The sequence below is a fragment of the Heptranchias perlo genome, chromosome 41 (assembly GCF_035084215.1).
Source record: "Heptranchias perlo isolate sHepPer1 chromosome 41, sHepPer1.hap1, whole genome shotgun sequence".
Classification (NCBI taxonomy): domain Eukaryota; kingdom Metazoa; phylum Chordata; class Chondrichthyes; order Hexanchiformes; family Hexanchidae; genus Heptranchias; species Heptranchias perlo.
Genome location: NC_090365.1, coordinates 20,590 through 35,699, shown reverse-complemented (window position 1 = coordinate 35,699; position 15,110 = coordinate 20,590). Strand labels below are relative to the sequence as shown.

Genomic DNA, 15,110 nt, shown 5'->3' with positions numbered 1-15,110 from the left:
GTCCTCTTGTATTTTGCTGCATTCTTCCTCAGTATTAATTATATCCTCAAATTTGGTGTCACCCACAAATTTTGATATTGTACTTCCAATTCCCAAGTCCAAATCATTTTTGTCAACGGTGAACAACAGTGGGCCCAGCACCAATCCTTGTGGAACACCAATTCCTACCTTCCGTCAGTCTGAGTTACCACCTTTAACCCCTACTCTCTGTTTTCTGTTTTGCTATCCATTCTGCTACTTGTCCCGACTCCATGAGCTCTATTTACATGTGAACTGATGACCAAGAGTTAGAATAACTATCACCAACTTGTGTGGGAATTCACTGAAATTCCCCAGCTAACAGCTTACAATAATCTCAAAGCTAGACACTTCAGAGTTCAAAGCTGAAAATGATCCTTGCCAGAGTCGACCCCAGTTTTTAGCGTACTCTTTAGCAGATTGTCTCCGATATCCCTTTGGCATAAACAAAGACTGTTACTGAAAAATTTAGAGAATCCTTCTCTAGTACTCAGAATCTTTCCTATTAGAAACAGGAGTAGGTCATTCAGCCCCTCGAGCCTGTTCTGCCATTCAATTAGATCATGGCTGATCTGTATCTTAATTCCATCTATCCGCCTTGGTTCGGTAACCCTTAATACCTGTGCCTCACAAAAATCTACTCTGCTTCATAATTATGCTCATTAGTAATATTGTACATGCAGTTGTTCATTTATTGACGTGACCACTGCAATCTATTTCACTGGATTAAATATATAATCCTGTGGCTTAATTTCTACCCAATTTACAGTTTTGCACACAGACATGTTTCAAAATCAAGATATTAACAGGCTTCAGTCCAGCTCTTTAAACAATCATGGCGAGTCTTTGGTCCTTTGTAGCCTCAGGTTCTTTGGTGGATTGAATCTAATGACAGCTGTCAGTTGCTTGGTGTTTGAATTCCTTAACAGGTCTAACTGTCTCTGCCCTCTTCGCAACAGGTACTCAATGTGCATCACATCAGTTCTGGGTATTTGGGAATGTTTGCGAAATTCATTCTGAATCAGAGGCAAAAATCCAGGTTTCTCTTTGGCAGCTCGGAGAAATTGTTTGTAAAGATTTAAAACCTGTTTCTGCAGTTTGCTGTGTCTAACCATGGTGTCAAATCAGGATCTGCCTGGATCTGTTCAAAAACAGACAAAGATGAGGTTGTGACACTTTCTGCATTTCATTCCTAACCAAAATGTTCAAATCAACATAAAACCTACACCTACAATAGTTTTTTAAAAAAAAATTATATACTTTTACTGTTCACTTTCAACAAATTGGGTTCCAAGAGATCGTATCAATTATCTTATATGATGACATGGGGCACATTAATTTAATTCTAAACAATTAGAGTGCGGGTGGAAAAAATGAACCAGGTCAGTTGAAAACGTGATTAATGATTTGACTGCCAATTCAAAATAGTGATTCCTTTAAGAAAGGCTTGCATTTATATAGCGTCTTTCACAACCTTAGGACATCCCAAAGTGCTATACACCCAATGAAGTCCTTTTGAAGTGTAGTCACTGTTGTAATGTATTGAATTAAATTAAATTTACATTTTTTGCAAACTCTTCATAGCCAACCATCTTGGCATTCAATTAATTTGCACATAGCAAAGTCCCACAAACAGCAATGTGATAACAACCAGATCATCTGTTTTTCAGTGATGTTGGTTGAGGGAAGAACTCCCCTGCTCTTAGAATGGGATCTTTTACGTTCACGTGAGAGGGATGACAGGGCCTTGGTTTAACGTCTCACCTGAGAGGCGGCACCTCTGACAGTGCAGCACTCCCTCAGTACTGCACTGGAATGTCGGCCTAGATTTTATGCTCAAATCTCTGGAGTGGGACTTGAACCCACGACCTTCTAACTCAGAGGCCAGTGTTACCCACTGATCCAGGGCAGGCACCTTAACATGGATAAAGGGAAGAAATAGAAATGTAGGGTTGCGATCTTCTGTCAAATCCAAATCCAGGATGGAATGTTCGAGGTTTGTTTGTTACTTTTGAAAACGCAATAGAAATATTATTAATACTTTTAGAGAAGATACACAAGTGAAACATGTTAGGTATCTGTTCCAAGCCCTCAGGAATGCGTAGACTCCCCTTTCCTTTAACTTGACGGTTTCTTTTCCCATTAAGTTTCCCTCTTTACCCTCTCTCGGCCTTTGCGGTGATTTTGCGGCGCATTAATCAGGTTTTACTTTAATTTTCAATTTTGAGACAGCGCAAAACCGCCGTAGCTTCAGGATCAGCAGGCGCCCGGCCGCTGGGGGACAGCCTGTTTCACCGCTTCACACGGGGCATCGCGCTCGGGCCTTTCCTCCGTTGCTCTCGCTCCCGCCCGTGGAGGCGGCGGGAGTTCGCGCTTCGGGCCGGCGCCTCGCTTCCCATTTTTACACCCAGCAAATTTACATATTTTCCAAAGCGGCCAAAATCCCCATCAGTTCACCAAATAGACTCACCCAGAAAGTTCCGCCCGTCCCGACACAGCGCCGCCGCCCGGCTCCCCGCCCGGCTCCTCCCAACACAGCGCCGCCGCCCGGCTCCTCCAGGCGTAGCGCCATCTGCTGACCCTACCGCCCCCCGCGAGCGCCAGTGGTTGCTCTCTCTGCCCTGCTCCTCGCATTTTATTGATTTCTGTCCCCTAGATTTGATAAGATTCTGCACAAGAAATTATTAGTAAAAATAAGAACACATGGGATTGGAGGTAACCTTGTGACATGAATTAGTAATTATTTGAGGTAAAGACAAAGTAGGGATAAAGTGTGGCGTATAAGCAGTGCCCCTAGCCAGCTCAGCACTCCGCTCCTCCCAGCAAAGCACTCGTACCACCCTCTGCCCCACTTCTCCTAGCATAGCATAATTTCCACCCTCAGTGCCCTGCTCCTCCCAGCATAGTGCCCTACCACCCTCAATGCTCCTCTCCTCCCAGTGCTTCGGCTGGCCTCACGGGCTTGCTTCTTTAAAGGTGGCGACTGACCACCCTCTTGCTCCCCTCAGCGCAGCACTACATGGCTCTACTGCGCAGATCAACGAATCTGTTGTTCCTCCAAGCAAAGTAGCACCACCTACAAAAGACGCTATCTGACGAACGCTCTTTCTCTCAAGCCTTCATAGAGGGTAACCTTCCTTCTATTTTACCCACATACCTACTATAGTCAATGGTTCTTTGCACTTTCATCTCGTAGGAGTAGCACATTTCTCCCCCCCCCCACCACGTCAAAAACTGGTTAAAGGTGATAGAATTACCAGGCGAGTTCTGATGAGTGCTTTGTTGCATGTCAAAAATCAATTATAACCTTAACAAAAATGAAGTTTACACAGAAAAGGCCAACTCAAGAACAAATAGGAGAATGAAATGAAAAGCTGCTATGAGGCAATGATACTTTATTTCTCCATAACCATGTATTAGCATTGTCTTATATCTCATCAAAAAACATTAGTGTACATGTGCCAGGAGCTTGCTGCAAGGGAAATCTTAATGGTACAGCCAATTGTCAAACACGAATTGTTAACTTTTTTTTAAAATAACATTTGTACAAGAAAAACTATGGAGAGAAGTGAACAGCACTGTACCTTAAATATTAAATTTCTCACTGGATTTTAAATTTTATGATCAGCAATAATGACCAATGGCACAAGTTAAGGCAGAAACAAAAATGTCCTTTTCATTCCAAGAAACACCAAAATCATATGTGCATACCCTGGTTACAAAGCAACATTTCAGTGTCATGGGAGTAAGTCACTGCCCAGTCTTTCTAATAGAAGTAGGTGTTTGGCAAGATAATGCAAACTTTAAATCTCAATTAAGTGTTATAAACTCACAAAAAGTTCACAAGTTGGAAACATTAGTAAAAATCATTAGGCATCTACCCTCTAACACTGTCTTCTGCATAAATAACTTAGCTCAATACCAAATCAAAGCAAGATTTGAAGCCTTTTGTTTACAGAATTCTCAAAGTTACATCCACAGGTTTCTCAGAATAAATTAAAAAGATTTAGCAAGCATAGTTGTGACCTGCTCTCCCAGGAAACAAGTGATTCTCAAAATCTGCTAACGTTCAATGGTAATCACCAAGGTTATCTGGTAATATTCTCTCAAGTAATTATTGTGTCAATCAGCAGATAAGTTACTTCAGCTGAAAGCTCAGACCTCTGCCCCAGTGAACAGAATCACAAAATACACAAGTATAAAAAAGACACAAGGCTCTGAAGGGCTGAACACAGTTCTTTCACAAAATAAATGAGCCATGATCGTGGTCTGATGCATTGTAACTTTAATCTTCATGGCTTACATTAGGACTAACGACTTTGCATTGAAATATTTACACAGATCCCAACAGTGTCTTTCGTCAAACTAATGTACTTTGCAAATTCTGTACAAGTTTACAAGTATCTAATGTCAGCTGCTAAACTGGGAATTACATTACTCTTGCAAATAAAAGTAATGGATGTTTCTATTTCATCATGAGCCAAACTTTTGTCTGCAGAGCATGTAAATCAAATAACTGCAAAGTCCCAACCTATTCAGGAACTCCAACCATCTGAATGTGGCTGTGATAAGGGATAATTGTATTCAGGATCATTGGGACACGAGTCCACAGGCAATGTGCAACTGCTTGCAGATGATTAGCGTTCACATTTCATCATTTAGGCCGTAGTCTTCCTCCGGATAATCTCCCACTGTTACAGACTGTGGCTTCACAAATGCACCATACTTGTACTGACACTCAAAATACCTCTTCCCATTTACGCTGCGGAAGAAACAAAAACAATTATTTGACTGGTAGAGAACTCGAGCCATTGCAATTCTATTGTGGCAGTTTTACATTCAAAATGCTATTTCAGCACTGGTTCAATAACCAATCACTGGCAGCATGGAATTCTGCAGCATAAGCTTTTTTTTTTACCTGCCATCATGTTTCCCTAAAGGTTCATCATATTTCAGTCCAATCCAGTATCCTGGTTTAAACTCTGTTTGACCTGAAACAGAAAACCTAAAATGTGAGACATGCATGCACTGTTGATATTTTGAAGACAATGTGCAGAACCCAGGCTGAACTTGGGATTTCACCAATACACATTAAATGGCGATGTGCGACTGAGATCCAAGACCAGATACAATGGGCTCCTAGCTGAAGCTGGCTGGTCCAAAAAGGCTTGTGGATCCTCACTTGAAACTGAACAAATTGGCTAATTTTTATAAAGACAGGAACATTTATCAGCCTATACTTAAAATTCCCATCAACATTTAAACACAAAATACGCTTGACGATAGTATCCAACCAAACCCTCAAGAAAAACAGTAAAATTCCCCACGAGTTTAATACATAGTTCTAGAGCTACGCTGGCCTATCATTTCTTATATTCAATATACAAAAATCCTTGCTTCCCATTTAAATGCTACCTCAAATCTTACCATTCTGTGGGAGAACATGTTGCTATATGATGGTTAGCTGAAATCAAGAGAATGAAATGCAACAAGGACCAAAACTACATTGAAGCTGGTTCCACTAATGCTAACAGCCTGACTAACAATGGCCTCCCCATTTAGTTGGGCACAAACATACTTAGTCAGCTCTGATGGACATAGTCTAACATTCTAGTTGTCCTCTCATTCAACAAAACATACAACACAAAGAAATCTGTACAGAGATGAGGGTCATCTCATTAAAGAAAAAAGAACACGCAATAAAAAGGTACATCACTCTTTTCAAAAGGAAGGAGGGAAAGATACTTTAAATGTGGAACTATCCCTTTTTAGGTCAGCCAAATTCACAAACTTCTGTTAGAAGGATTCATTGCTAACAGAACCCACAGCTGCCCTCAATATTTCTGGTTGTTTTAACAATTTGTGCTTAGCTCACATCAACCGCAGATTCTGAACAACTGTGCTGATTCAAGAGATCAATTGCTTTCCTGGATTACAGCCCAAATTGTAACTGTGTCTCCAAGTATGTAGCTGATTTTTTTTTTAAAACTGCAGTGTCTACCATACCAGCTTTCTTCAAACTTTACCACCATGGATTCCACCCTCAAGTCACAACCAACTTACCAACATACATCACTGTGCCTCGTTTGGTTGGCTGCCCCGATATTAGAACCTCACACCTTGCACCAACTGGAATGGCATCTGCCAAGGCCTTTTCCTCTTGTTCCCTTTGCTCGAGCTCAGTCTCTACCTTTGCTTTCTGCTCCTCATTATCCAAGCCCAATTTACTGCGTTTCAGGAATAAACGAGCCGAATCTAAAATAGAAACCAGTTAATTGTTCTGCAGCAAACAGCCAGAAGCATTTTCAGCTAACATCGTCCTGGCAAACTGAAGATATATAGTTCAGCATCTTAGCACAAAAGTTAACTGAACAAATGGATCCTGAAAAAGAAAAATGGAAACTATTTGCTGAATAGGGTCACACACTGAACTTCATCCATTAGCTCTCAGCAACTCTAGCCCAGTACTCAAATTAAGCAAGTGGCACCCATGAGACATGTAATTATCCCAGCCTCTGGCTTTACTGAAAGTTTTTATACATTCCATTGTAAGAATTCAATTTCATATTATACAGCACACAGATATAAAGATTTCCTTTCTCCAAAATACACCAATTAACTCCCCCCCTGCCCCCATTTTTGGGTGAAAGGGTGTAAGTGATGGATCTAGGCCCATCTTGTTTCAAACTACAAAATTGTGTTTTGTATTTCTTCCTGGACACTGGTGTAGATGGATACAGTGATTTTTTTCCCTGAACTTTCTGCTGTTAAAAATGGAAACCTGAAGCTGGGAACAAGGTCAAACTATCTGAGGGAAAGCAGGCTAGACTGTTTGACATAATAGTTAATCAGATAAGAGAAAACAGTATGATGTTGCATTTTGTCAGCATTCCCATTTACCCAGTAAATACTAAGCAATATTACTCATCAATATGGAACGCTGCCATTTTAACACTGTGCCAGCTTGGACAAAGACATTTAACTGGGCTGGTGCCCATTCTCTCCATTCCCTCTTTCACTCTGCTGTTATACAAGATGGGGGATTAATAGGGGCTCCATGAGGATCAGTGCTCACAAAGCTTTTCATCATTAACTTTTGAATGAATCACTGAAGAGAACTATAAACTTCTAAACCTTTGTATTGGAACAGTCAGTGCAAAAATTAAGTAAAATATGCCATCAAAATTGATTATAAAAAGTAACATTTTAGAGAAGTAAAAAAATAAACCTCCCGAGTAGCTTTTAGCCTGTTGTGGTCTGTCAGAAGGATGCTTCGGCTATCTCAGAGATCTGAGGGACACAGTAGATAGGCCATATTTCTGGTGCCTACCCCAATGGTTTAAGGATTTACTGTTCGACGCTATCCAAGCTGTCACCTCAAGATTAATTTCATGTCACAGGAAATGTGGATTTCCTGAGGAATCTGCCTCTTGTGCCAACTACAAAAAGAAAGTATTAGGAAGAAGCCCAAATTGTAGCAAGCTTCAGCCCTGCAATTCTCTGAAAGTACATCACCTCAGGTGACACCTGCCCACTTCTCAGTGTCTGGCTCAAGAACATAGGAACAGGAGTAGGCCATTCAGCCCCTCGTGCCTGCTCCACCATTTGATAAGATCATGGCTGATCTGTGATCTAACTCCATAAACCTGCCTTTGGCCCATATCCCTTAATACCTTTGGCTGCCAAAAAGCTATCTATCTCAGATTGAAATTTAGCAATTGAGCTAGTATCAATTGCCGTTTGCGGAAGAGAGTTCCAAACTTCTACCACCCTTTGTGTGTAGAAATGTTTTCTAATCTCGCTCCTGAAAGGTCTGGCTCTAATTTTTAGACTGTGCCCCCTACTCCTAAAATCCCCAACCAGCAGAAATAGTTTCTCTCTATCCACCCTATCTGTTCCCCTTAATATCTTATAAACTTCGATCAGATCACCCCATAACCTTCGAAACTCCAGAGAATACAACCCCAATTTGTGTAATCTCTCCTCGTAACTTAACCCTTGAAGTCAGGGTATCATCAAGGGTTAAGCAGTCTGATAGCCAGTTGCTTGCCTAGCCATCTCAGCTGACTAATGGTTAAGAAAGAAAGAAAGAAAGAAAGAAAGAAAGAAATGAAATCAAAAATGGGGCAAAATATTCTCATTCATTAAAAAAGTCTAGGCTTCTACGCTGTATAGAATGCAAACTTGACATCCTATGGTTGTAGTACAAATATGAAAGAATTTTGACAAGATTAACCAGTACATGACATTTCTCAGATAAAAATCTTACCTGTTCTCTTTTCATATGCTTCATCAGACATTTCATATTTTATAACTTTAGATACATCCTCAAACTCTCCTATCTTCACTCCACTTTTGTCTATTACCTACAAAACAAAACACTTGAAATAACCACCTAGTTAACTTTAAAGGGCAGATGGCAATAACCATTCTGCACAGTACCAGTATGGTAAAGACAAACTAGTAGTCTTCCCCAGAAACCCAAGCCAAATTCCATCAAGCACTGTGCCAAAATATACTTCCCATATAACTTCAATCCATACTTATCAACCACATCTACAACCATGTGGCATTCTGGTAATTTAGTGAAGCTTGATCCATTTACCAAAATGTAGGATTATTAACACTTTAAAGACTGTATTACAACTACTATTAAATTCCTGTCCGTCAGCTCAGCAGCGACGATGGGGGCCGAATGAATTCACTACATCATAATGGCTTCACTCCACTTCAAAGACTGTAGTAACATTTGTAAAAAAAAGGGGGACATTTAGTTCATACTTTCAGATTCCAGGAAATGAAATTGCTCTTAATGAGAATTAAACTAAAAAAGAGGCATGCTCCAAATTTTTTAATCCTTTAACAAAAATCCCATTATCAGAAACCGCACATTTCAAAGCACATTCTTGTGATTTTGTTAGTGGGACATCTATTTAGAGAGAAAAATATTCTTCAGTTTTCCATTAAGAGGAATTTTGGGTCTGTAGTCTGGTTATGTACAGTTACTAATCTATTCACATTTATTTTGCATTTTTACTGAACCATATAAATTCTAGTTGCAACCTAAACAGTTGGAGGTTTACATTCAATGGGCTTTATTGAAAGCAGTTATATGACTGCATTGTACTCACATGTATCCGGCAGCGGTCATCAACAGAATAGGATCCAAGCAGTGCCTCATCTTGGTTCAGTGAGCCAATAAATTTGTCATCTGCGCTGAACAGCTGCAGCTCCATGCAGGAGGCAGGAGAACCCACAATCAGTTCCAGTTTGCACTATTATAAAAAGGAACAGCAAGGTTTCAAAAACAGGCCAATCATCACATACCTAGGATTTAAATGGAAACTGGATGCTGAGTTCTCACAGCTTAGTCTTATTTTAATCAGTACAATTTTTCTTTGTAGAGTAGTATAAAAACAAAAACACAATGCTTCCTCACATCAGTGGGGCCAACTGCCCAGACAAACTCATTTCTAACTACTCTCTTCATTGTGCTCTTATAGCAGCCTTCTGCTTTAAGAACATGACAGCCAGCCTGTGTCCGACTCTGTCTTATCTCCATTTCACAGCCAACAAAAAAAAAATTAAGGATGTTCCCAAGGATGGGTGAAACTAGAACTAGGGGGCATAATCTTAGAATAAGGGGCTGCTCTTTCAAAACTGAGATGAGGAGAAACTTCTTCACTCAGAGGGTAGTAGGTCTGTGGAATTTGCTGCCCCAGGAAGCTACATCATTAAATAAATTTAAAACAGAAATAGACAGTTTCCTAGAAGTAAAGGGAATTAGGGGTTATGGGGAGCGGGCAGGAAATTGGACATGAATTTAAATTTGAGGTTAGGATCAGATCAGCCATGATCTTATTGAATGGCGGAGCAGGCTCGAGAGGCCGATTGGCCTACGCCTGCTCCTATTTCTTATGTTCTTATGTTCTATCCAAACAATGGGTGTGAGGTGTTTTGCAATTGCCAAGATAGACTAGCAAATTGTTTTCAGTCTCTGCGGAAACAAAGCTAGCAAATTAGAGTCTTAACCACCTATCTTGTCAAAGCTTCTTTTTTGCTAACACTGCTTTAAAAAGCCATCATTAAAATTAACTTTTTCCAAATCTTGTGGAAATGTAGTCCAAAAAATGCCAAGACATGACATCCTCCTGAGTATCGGTATACTTGGAAATACTTTTTTTATTCCCAAACCCAGGTCATTTAGAATCATAGAATCATAGCACAGGAGGAGGCCATTCTGCCCAACATGCCTGTGCTGGATCTTTGAAAAGGCTATCCAATTAGTCCTATTCCATTGCTCTTTCCCCATAACCCTGCAAATTTTTCTCCTTCAAATATTTATCCAATTCCCTTTTGAAAGTTACTATTGAATCTGCTTCCACCGCCCTTTCAGGTAGTGCATTCCAGATCATAACAACTCGCTGCATTTTTTCTTCATGTCACCTCTGGTCCTTTTGCCAATTACCTTAAATTTGTGTCTTCTGGTTACTAACCCTTCTGCCACCAGAAACAGTTTCTCCTTATTTACTCTATCAAAACCATTCATGATTCTGAACACCTCTATTAAATTTCCCGTTAACCTTCTCTGTTCTGAGAGTCATACCTGGCACAAAGGAAGATGGTAGTGGTTGTTGGAGGCCAGTCATCTCAGCCCCAGGGCATTGCTGCAGGAGTTCCTCAGGGCAGTATCCTTGGCCCAACCATCTTCAGCTGCTTCATCAATGACCTTCCCTCCATCATAAGGTCAGAAATGGGGATGTTCGCTGATGACTGCACAGTGTTCAGTTCCATTCGCAACCCCTCAGATAACGAAGCAGTCCGAGCCTGCATGCAGCAAGACCTGGACAACATCCAGGCTTGGGCTCATAAGTGCCAGGCAATGACCATCTCCAACAAGAGAGAGTCTAACCACCTCCCCTTGACATTCAACGGCATTACCATCGCCGAATCCCCCACCATCAACATCCTGGGGGTCACCATTGACCAGAAACTTAACTGGACCAGCCATATAAATACTATGGCTACGAGAGCAGGTCAGAGGCTGGGTATTCTGCGGCGAGTGACTCACCTCCTGACTCCCCAAAGCCTTTCCACTATCTACAAGGCACAAGTCAGGAGTGTGATGGAATACTCTCCACTTGCCTGGATGAGTGCAGCTCCAACAACACTCAAGAAGCTCGACACCATCCAAGATAAAGCAGCCCGCTTGATTGGCACCCCATCCACCACCCTAAACATTCACTCCCTTCACCACCGGCGCACTGTGGCTGCAGTGTGCACCATCCACAGGATGCACTGCAGCAACTCGCCAAGGCTTCTTCGACAGCACCTCCCAAACCCGCGACCTCTACCACCTAGATGGACAAGGGCAGCAGGCGCATGGGAACAACACCACCTGCACGTTCCCCTCCAAGTCACACACCATCCCGACTTGGAAATATATCGCCGTTCCTTCATTGTCGCTGGGTCAAAATCCTGGAACTCCCTTCCTAACAGCATTGTGGGAGAACCGTCACCACACGGACTGCAGCGGTTCAAGAAGGCGGCTCACCACCACCTTCTCGAGGGCAATTAGGGATGGGCAATAAATGCCGGCCTTGCCAGCGACGCCCACATCCCATGAACGAATAAAAAAAAATCAATCCCAGCTTCTCTAGTCTCTCCACATACCTGATATCCTGCATCCCACTCTAGTAAATCTCCTCTGCACCCTCTCCAAGGCCATGACATCCTTCCTAAAGTGTGGTGTCCTGAATTGGCCACAATACTCCAACTGGGGCCCAACCAGTGTTTTATAAAGGTTTAGCATAGCTTCCTTGCTTTTGTACTCTATGCCTCTATTTATAAAGCCATGGGCCCCCAAAAGCCTTAACAGCCTTCTCAATTTGCCCTGCCACCTTCAAAGATTTGTGTATGTACCCCTGCACCCCCTTTAAAATGTATTATTAATTGAAAAACTGGGGCCCCAACACTGATCCTTGTGGGACACTACTTATTCTATACCCCAGCATCTTTAACTTCCAACCACTCCAGCTAGACCGGTTTCCAATTACAACCATATCAAACCCATCAAACTGGATTCTTGCTTTCAGTAATACTCCCAAAACTAAGAAAAATAAAAGTTTCTTCCACCTCCTTAGCTTTCCCATCAATTGGTTCATTGCCTGTCAATTTGCTATCTTGCATTGCTTCTGTAAAAGTCCTACCTTCTCTACTCCAATCTTTACTCCCCCTGTAATATCTATTTTAAAATGTTGATGCCTCCCTCCAGATGCCTGTGTTCCTTTCCCCGAGCACAAGTGCCCAATCCTAATAATCAGCTTGACCGTTTTTTTAGTCAGAGGCCCGAATGTACCCATGTGCTACAGTGCCCAGGACTGTACACGATATTCAAGGTGGGCTCAGACCAGTGGTTTTTCCCCCTATTTTTTTTCCATATAATCTGGAACTCCAGTGATTTAAGGAAGATGCATGAAATGTCTGCGACGTTCTGGTGAGGTGCAGCTTGAAATACATTGTTGATGTAGGTATGATAGATGGATTTTAACTCTACACATAACCTGGGCATGTTGAATGCTAACACCATGTAATCCAAATGGGAAAAAAAGTCCCATTTCATAGGGCATCCCTCACCTTGATGCATGCAAAACTAAATTTAAAAAAAAGTGTGAAATGAATCCATTAACTGTAAAGCACAGAAAGCAAAGAGCTGCATGTTGGCACTCACCTACTCTAGCTGCCTGCTGCAGGTGCCCAGACAGCTGTCACCACCCAACTGGCTGCACTGCCGGTTCATCACTTTCTCCATCAATTACAAGTACAAAGAGCACAGAAATCAGACCCGTGCACCCCGGGCCCGTTCGCGTCGGCCCCGCCCCTCAGCGCCGCCCACCAGGCCCCGCCCCTCAGCGCCGCCCACCAGGCCCCGCCCCTCAGCGCCGCCCACCAGGCCCCGCCCCTCAGCGCCGCCCACCAGGCCCCGCCCCTCAGCGCCGCCCACCAGGCCCCGCCCCTCAGCGCCGCCCACCAGGCCCCGCCCCTCAGCGCCGCCCACCAGGCCCCGCCCCTCAGCGCCGCCCACCAGGCCCCGCCCCTCAGCGCCGCCCACCAGGCCCCGCCCCTCAGCGCCGCCCACCAGGCCCCGCCCCTCAGCGCCGCCCACCAGGCCCCGCCCCTCAGCGCCGCCCACCAGGCCCCGCCCCTCAGCGCCGCCCACCAGGCCCCGCCCCTCAGCGCCGCCCACCAGGCCCCGCCCCTCAGCGCCGCCCACCAGGCCCCGCCCCTCAGCGCCGCCCACCAGGCCCCGCCCCTCAGCGCCGCCCCTCAGCGCCGCCCACCAGGCCCCGCCCCTCAGCGCCGCCCACCAGGCCCCGCCCACCAGGCCCCGCCCACCAGGCGCCGCCCCTCAGCGCCGCCCACCAGGCCCCGCCCCTCAGCGCCGCCCACCAGGCCCCGCCCACCAGGCGCCGCCCCTCAGCGCCGCCCACCAGGCCCCGCCCCTCAGCGCCGCCCACCAGGCCCCGCCCCTCAGCGCCGCCCACCAGGCCCCGCCCCTCAGCGCCGCCCACCAGGCCCCGCCCCTCAGCGCCGCCCACCAGGCCCCGCCCCTCAGCGCCGCCCACCAGGCCCCGCCCAAGCACTGGCCTTCAGCGTCCGGCTCCTGGGTTTTATTTCGGCCCCGGGTTTTATTTCTGTTACTCACTTTCAGCTCGGACACGGTGATGCCTCGGTTGAATCTTTTCTCCGAGACAAACGACGTCAACGAGCTGCTGATCCGCACGTTGACAACCGCCGCCGACACCACACGGTACGAGTCCGCCTCCATTTCAGCCAGGCCTCCGCTCTGAGACACGAACACACTGCCTACCGGCGACCGTACGATCCGGATCCGATACCCGGTGCGGGGACTCGGTTTAAAGGCGGGCCGGACTCGTGGTGCGGGGCCTCGGTTTAAAGGTTTCTGCTCGGTGGTTGGTCTCAGCAGCGATTTAAATCCTTGTGGCCGTTGTTCTCGCGCTGCCCGATTCTGGAATGTTCGACCGGCCCGCCCACAACCCCAAGGCCAATTTTGGTTGGATGATCGGAAGCCCACGCTTACGTCCTATGGTCCAATCACGAGGAGGGAGGGGAGGGGCGAGGGGGAAATAGGAGTCATAGAGTCATAGAGTTATACAGCACGGATAGAGGCCCTTCGGCCCATCGTGTCCGTGCCGGCCATCAATCTAATCCCATATTCCAGCATTTGGTCCGTAGCCTTGTATGCTATGGCATTTCAAGTGCTCATCCAAATGCTTCTTGAATGTTGTGAGGGTTCCTGCCTCCACAACCCTTTCAGGCAGTGAGTTCCAGACTCCAACCACCCTCTGGGTGAAAAAGTTCTTTCTCAAATCCCCTCTAAACCTCCCGCCTTTTACCTTGAATCTATGTCCCCTTGTTATAGAACCCTCAACGAAGGGAAAAAGCTCCTTAGTATCCATCCTATCTGTGCCCCTCATAATTTTGTACACCTCAATCATGTCCCCCCTCAGCCTCCTCTGCTCCAAGGAAAACAAACCCAATCTTCCCAGTCTCTCTTCATAGCTGAAGCGCTCCAGCCCTGGTAACATCCTGGTGAATCTCCTCTGCACCCTCTCCAAAGCGATCACATCCTTCCTGTAGTGCGGCGACCAGAACTGCACACAGTACTCCAGCTGTGGCCTAACCAGTGTTTTATACAGCTCCATCATAACCTCCTTGCTCTTATATTCTATGCCTCGGCTAATAAAGGCAAGTATCCCATATGCCTTCTTTACCACCTTATCTACCTGTTCCGCCGCCTTCAGGGATCTGTGAACTTGCACACCAAGATCCCTCTGACCCTCTGTCTTGCCTAGGGTCCTCCCATTCATTGTGTATTCCCTTGCCTTGTTAGTCCCTCCAAAGTGCATCACCTCGCACTTTTCCGGGTTAAATTCCATTTGCCACTGTTCTGCCCATCTGACCAACCCATCTATATCGTCCTGCAGACTGAGGCTATCCTCCTCGCTATTTACCACCCTACCAATCTTTGTATCATCAGCGAACTTACTGATCATACCTTTTACATTCAT

General features: G+C 44.9%; 2 protein-coding genes across 3 annotated transcripts; both read right to left on the bottom strand.

The window, feature by feature from the left end:
• Window positions 1-689: 689 nt before the first annotated feature.
• On the bottom strand, window positions 690-2,592 carry sdhaf1 (succinate dehydrogenase complex assembly factor 1). Of its 2 annotated transcripts, none has more exons than XM_067974818.1 (2): window positions 2,489-2,592; window positions 690-1,159 (listed from the first exon to the last, which is right to left on the bottom strand). In XM_067974818.1, exon 2 carries the CDS (start codon window positions 1,131-1,133, stop codon window positions 852-854), a length of 282 nt encoding a protein of 93 aa, XP_067830919.1. In that variant the 5' UTR covers window positions 1,134-1,159; window positions 2,489-2,592; the 3' UTR covers window positions 690-851. The 2 variants fall into 2 exon arrangements, with proteins under 2 accessions (XP_067830919.1, XP_067830920.1); XM_067974819.1 differs by lacking the exon at window positions 2,489-2,592 and adding an exon at window positions 1,783-2,418.
• Window positions 2,593-3,396: 804 nt separating this feature from the next.
• On the bottom strand, window positions 3,397-14,066 carry tbcb (tubulin folding cofactor B). Its single transcript, XM_067974816.1, has 6 exons — window positions 13,724-14,066; window positions 9,150-9,293; window positions 8,288-8,384; window positions 6,082-6,273; window positions 4,937-5,009; window positions 3,397-4,780 (listed from the first exon to the last, which is right to left on the bottom strand). Exons 1-6 carry the CDS (start codon window positions 13,844-13,846, stop codon window positions 4,663-4,665), a joined length of 747 nt encoding a protein of 248 aa, XP_067830917.1. The 5' UTR covers window positions 13,847-14,066; the 3' UTR covers window positions 3,397-4,662.
• Between the last annotated feature and the right edge of the window lie 1,044 nt (window positions 14,067-15,110).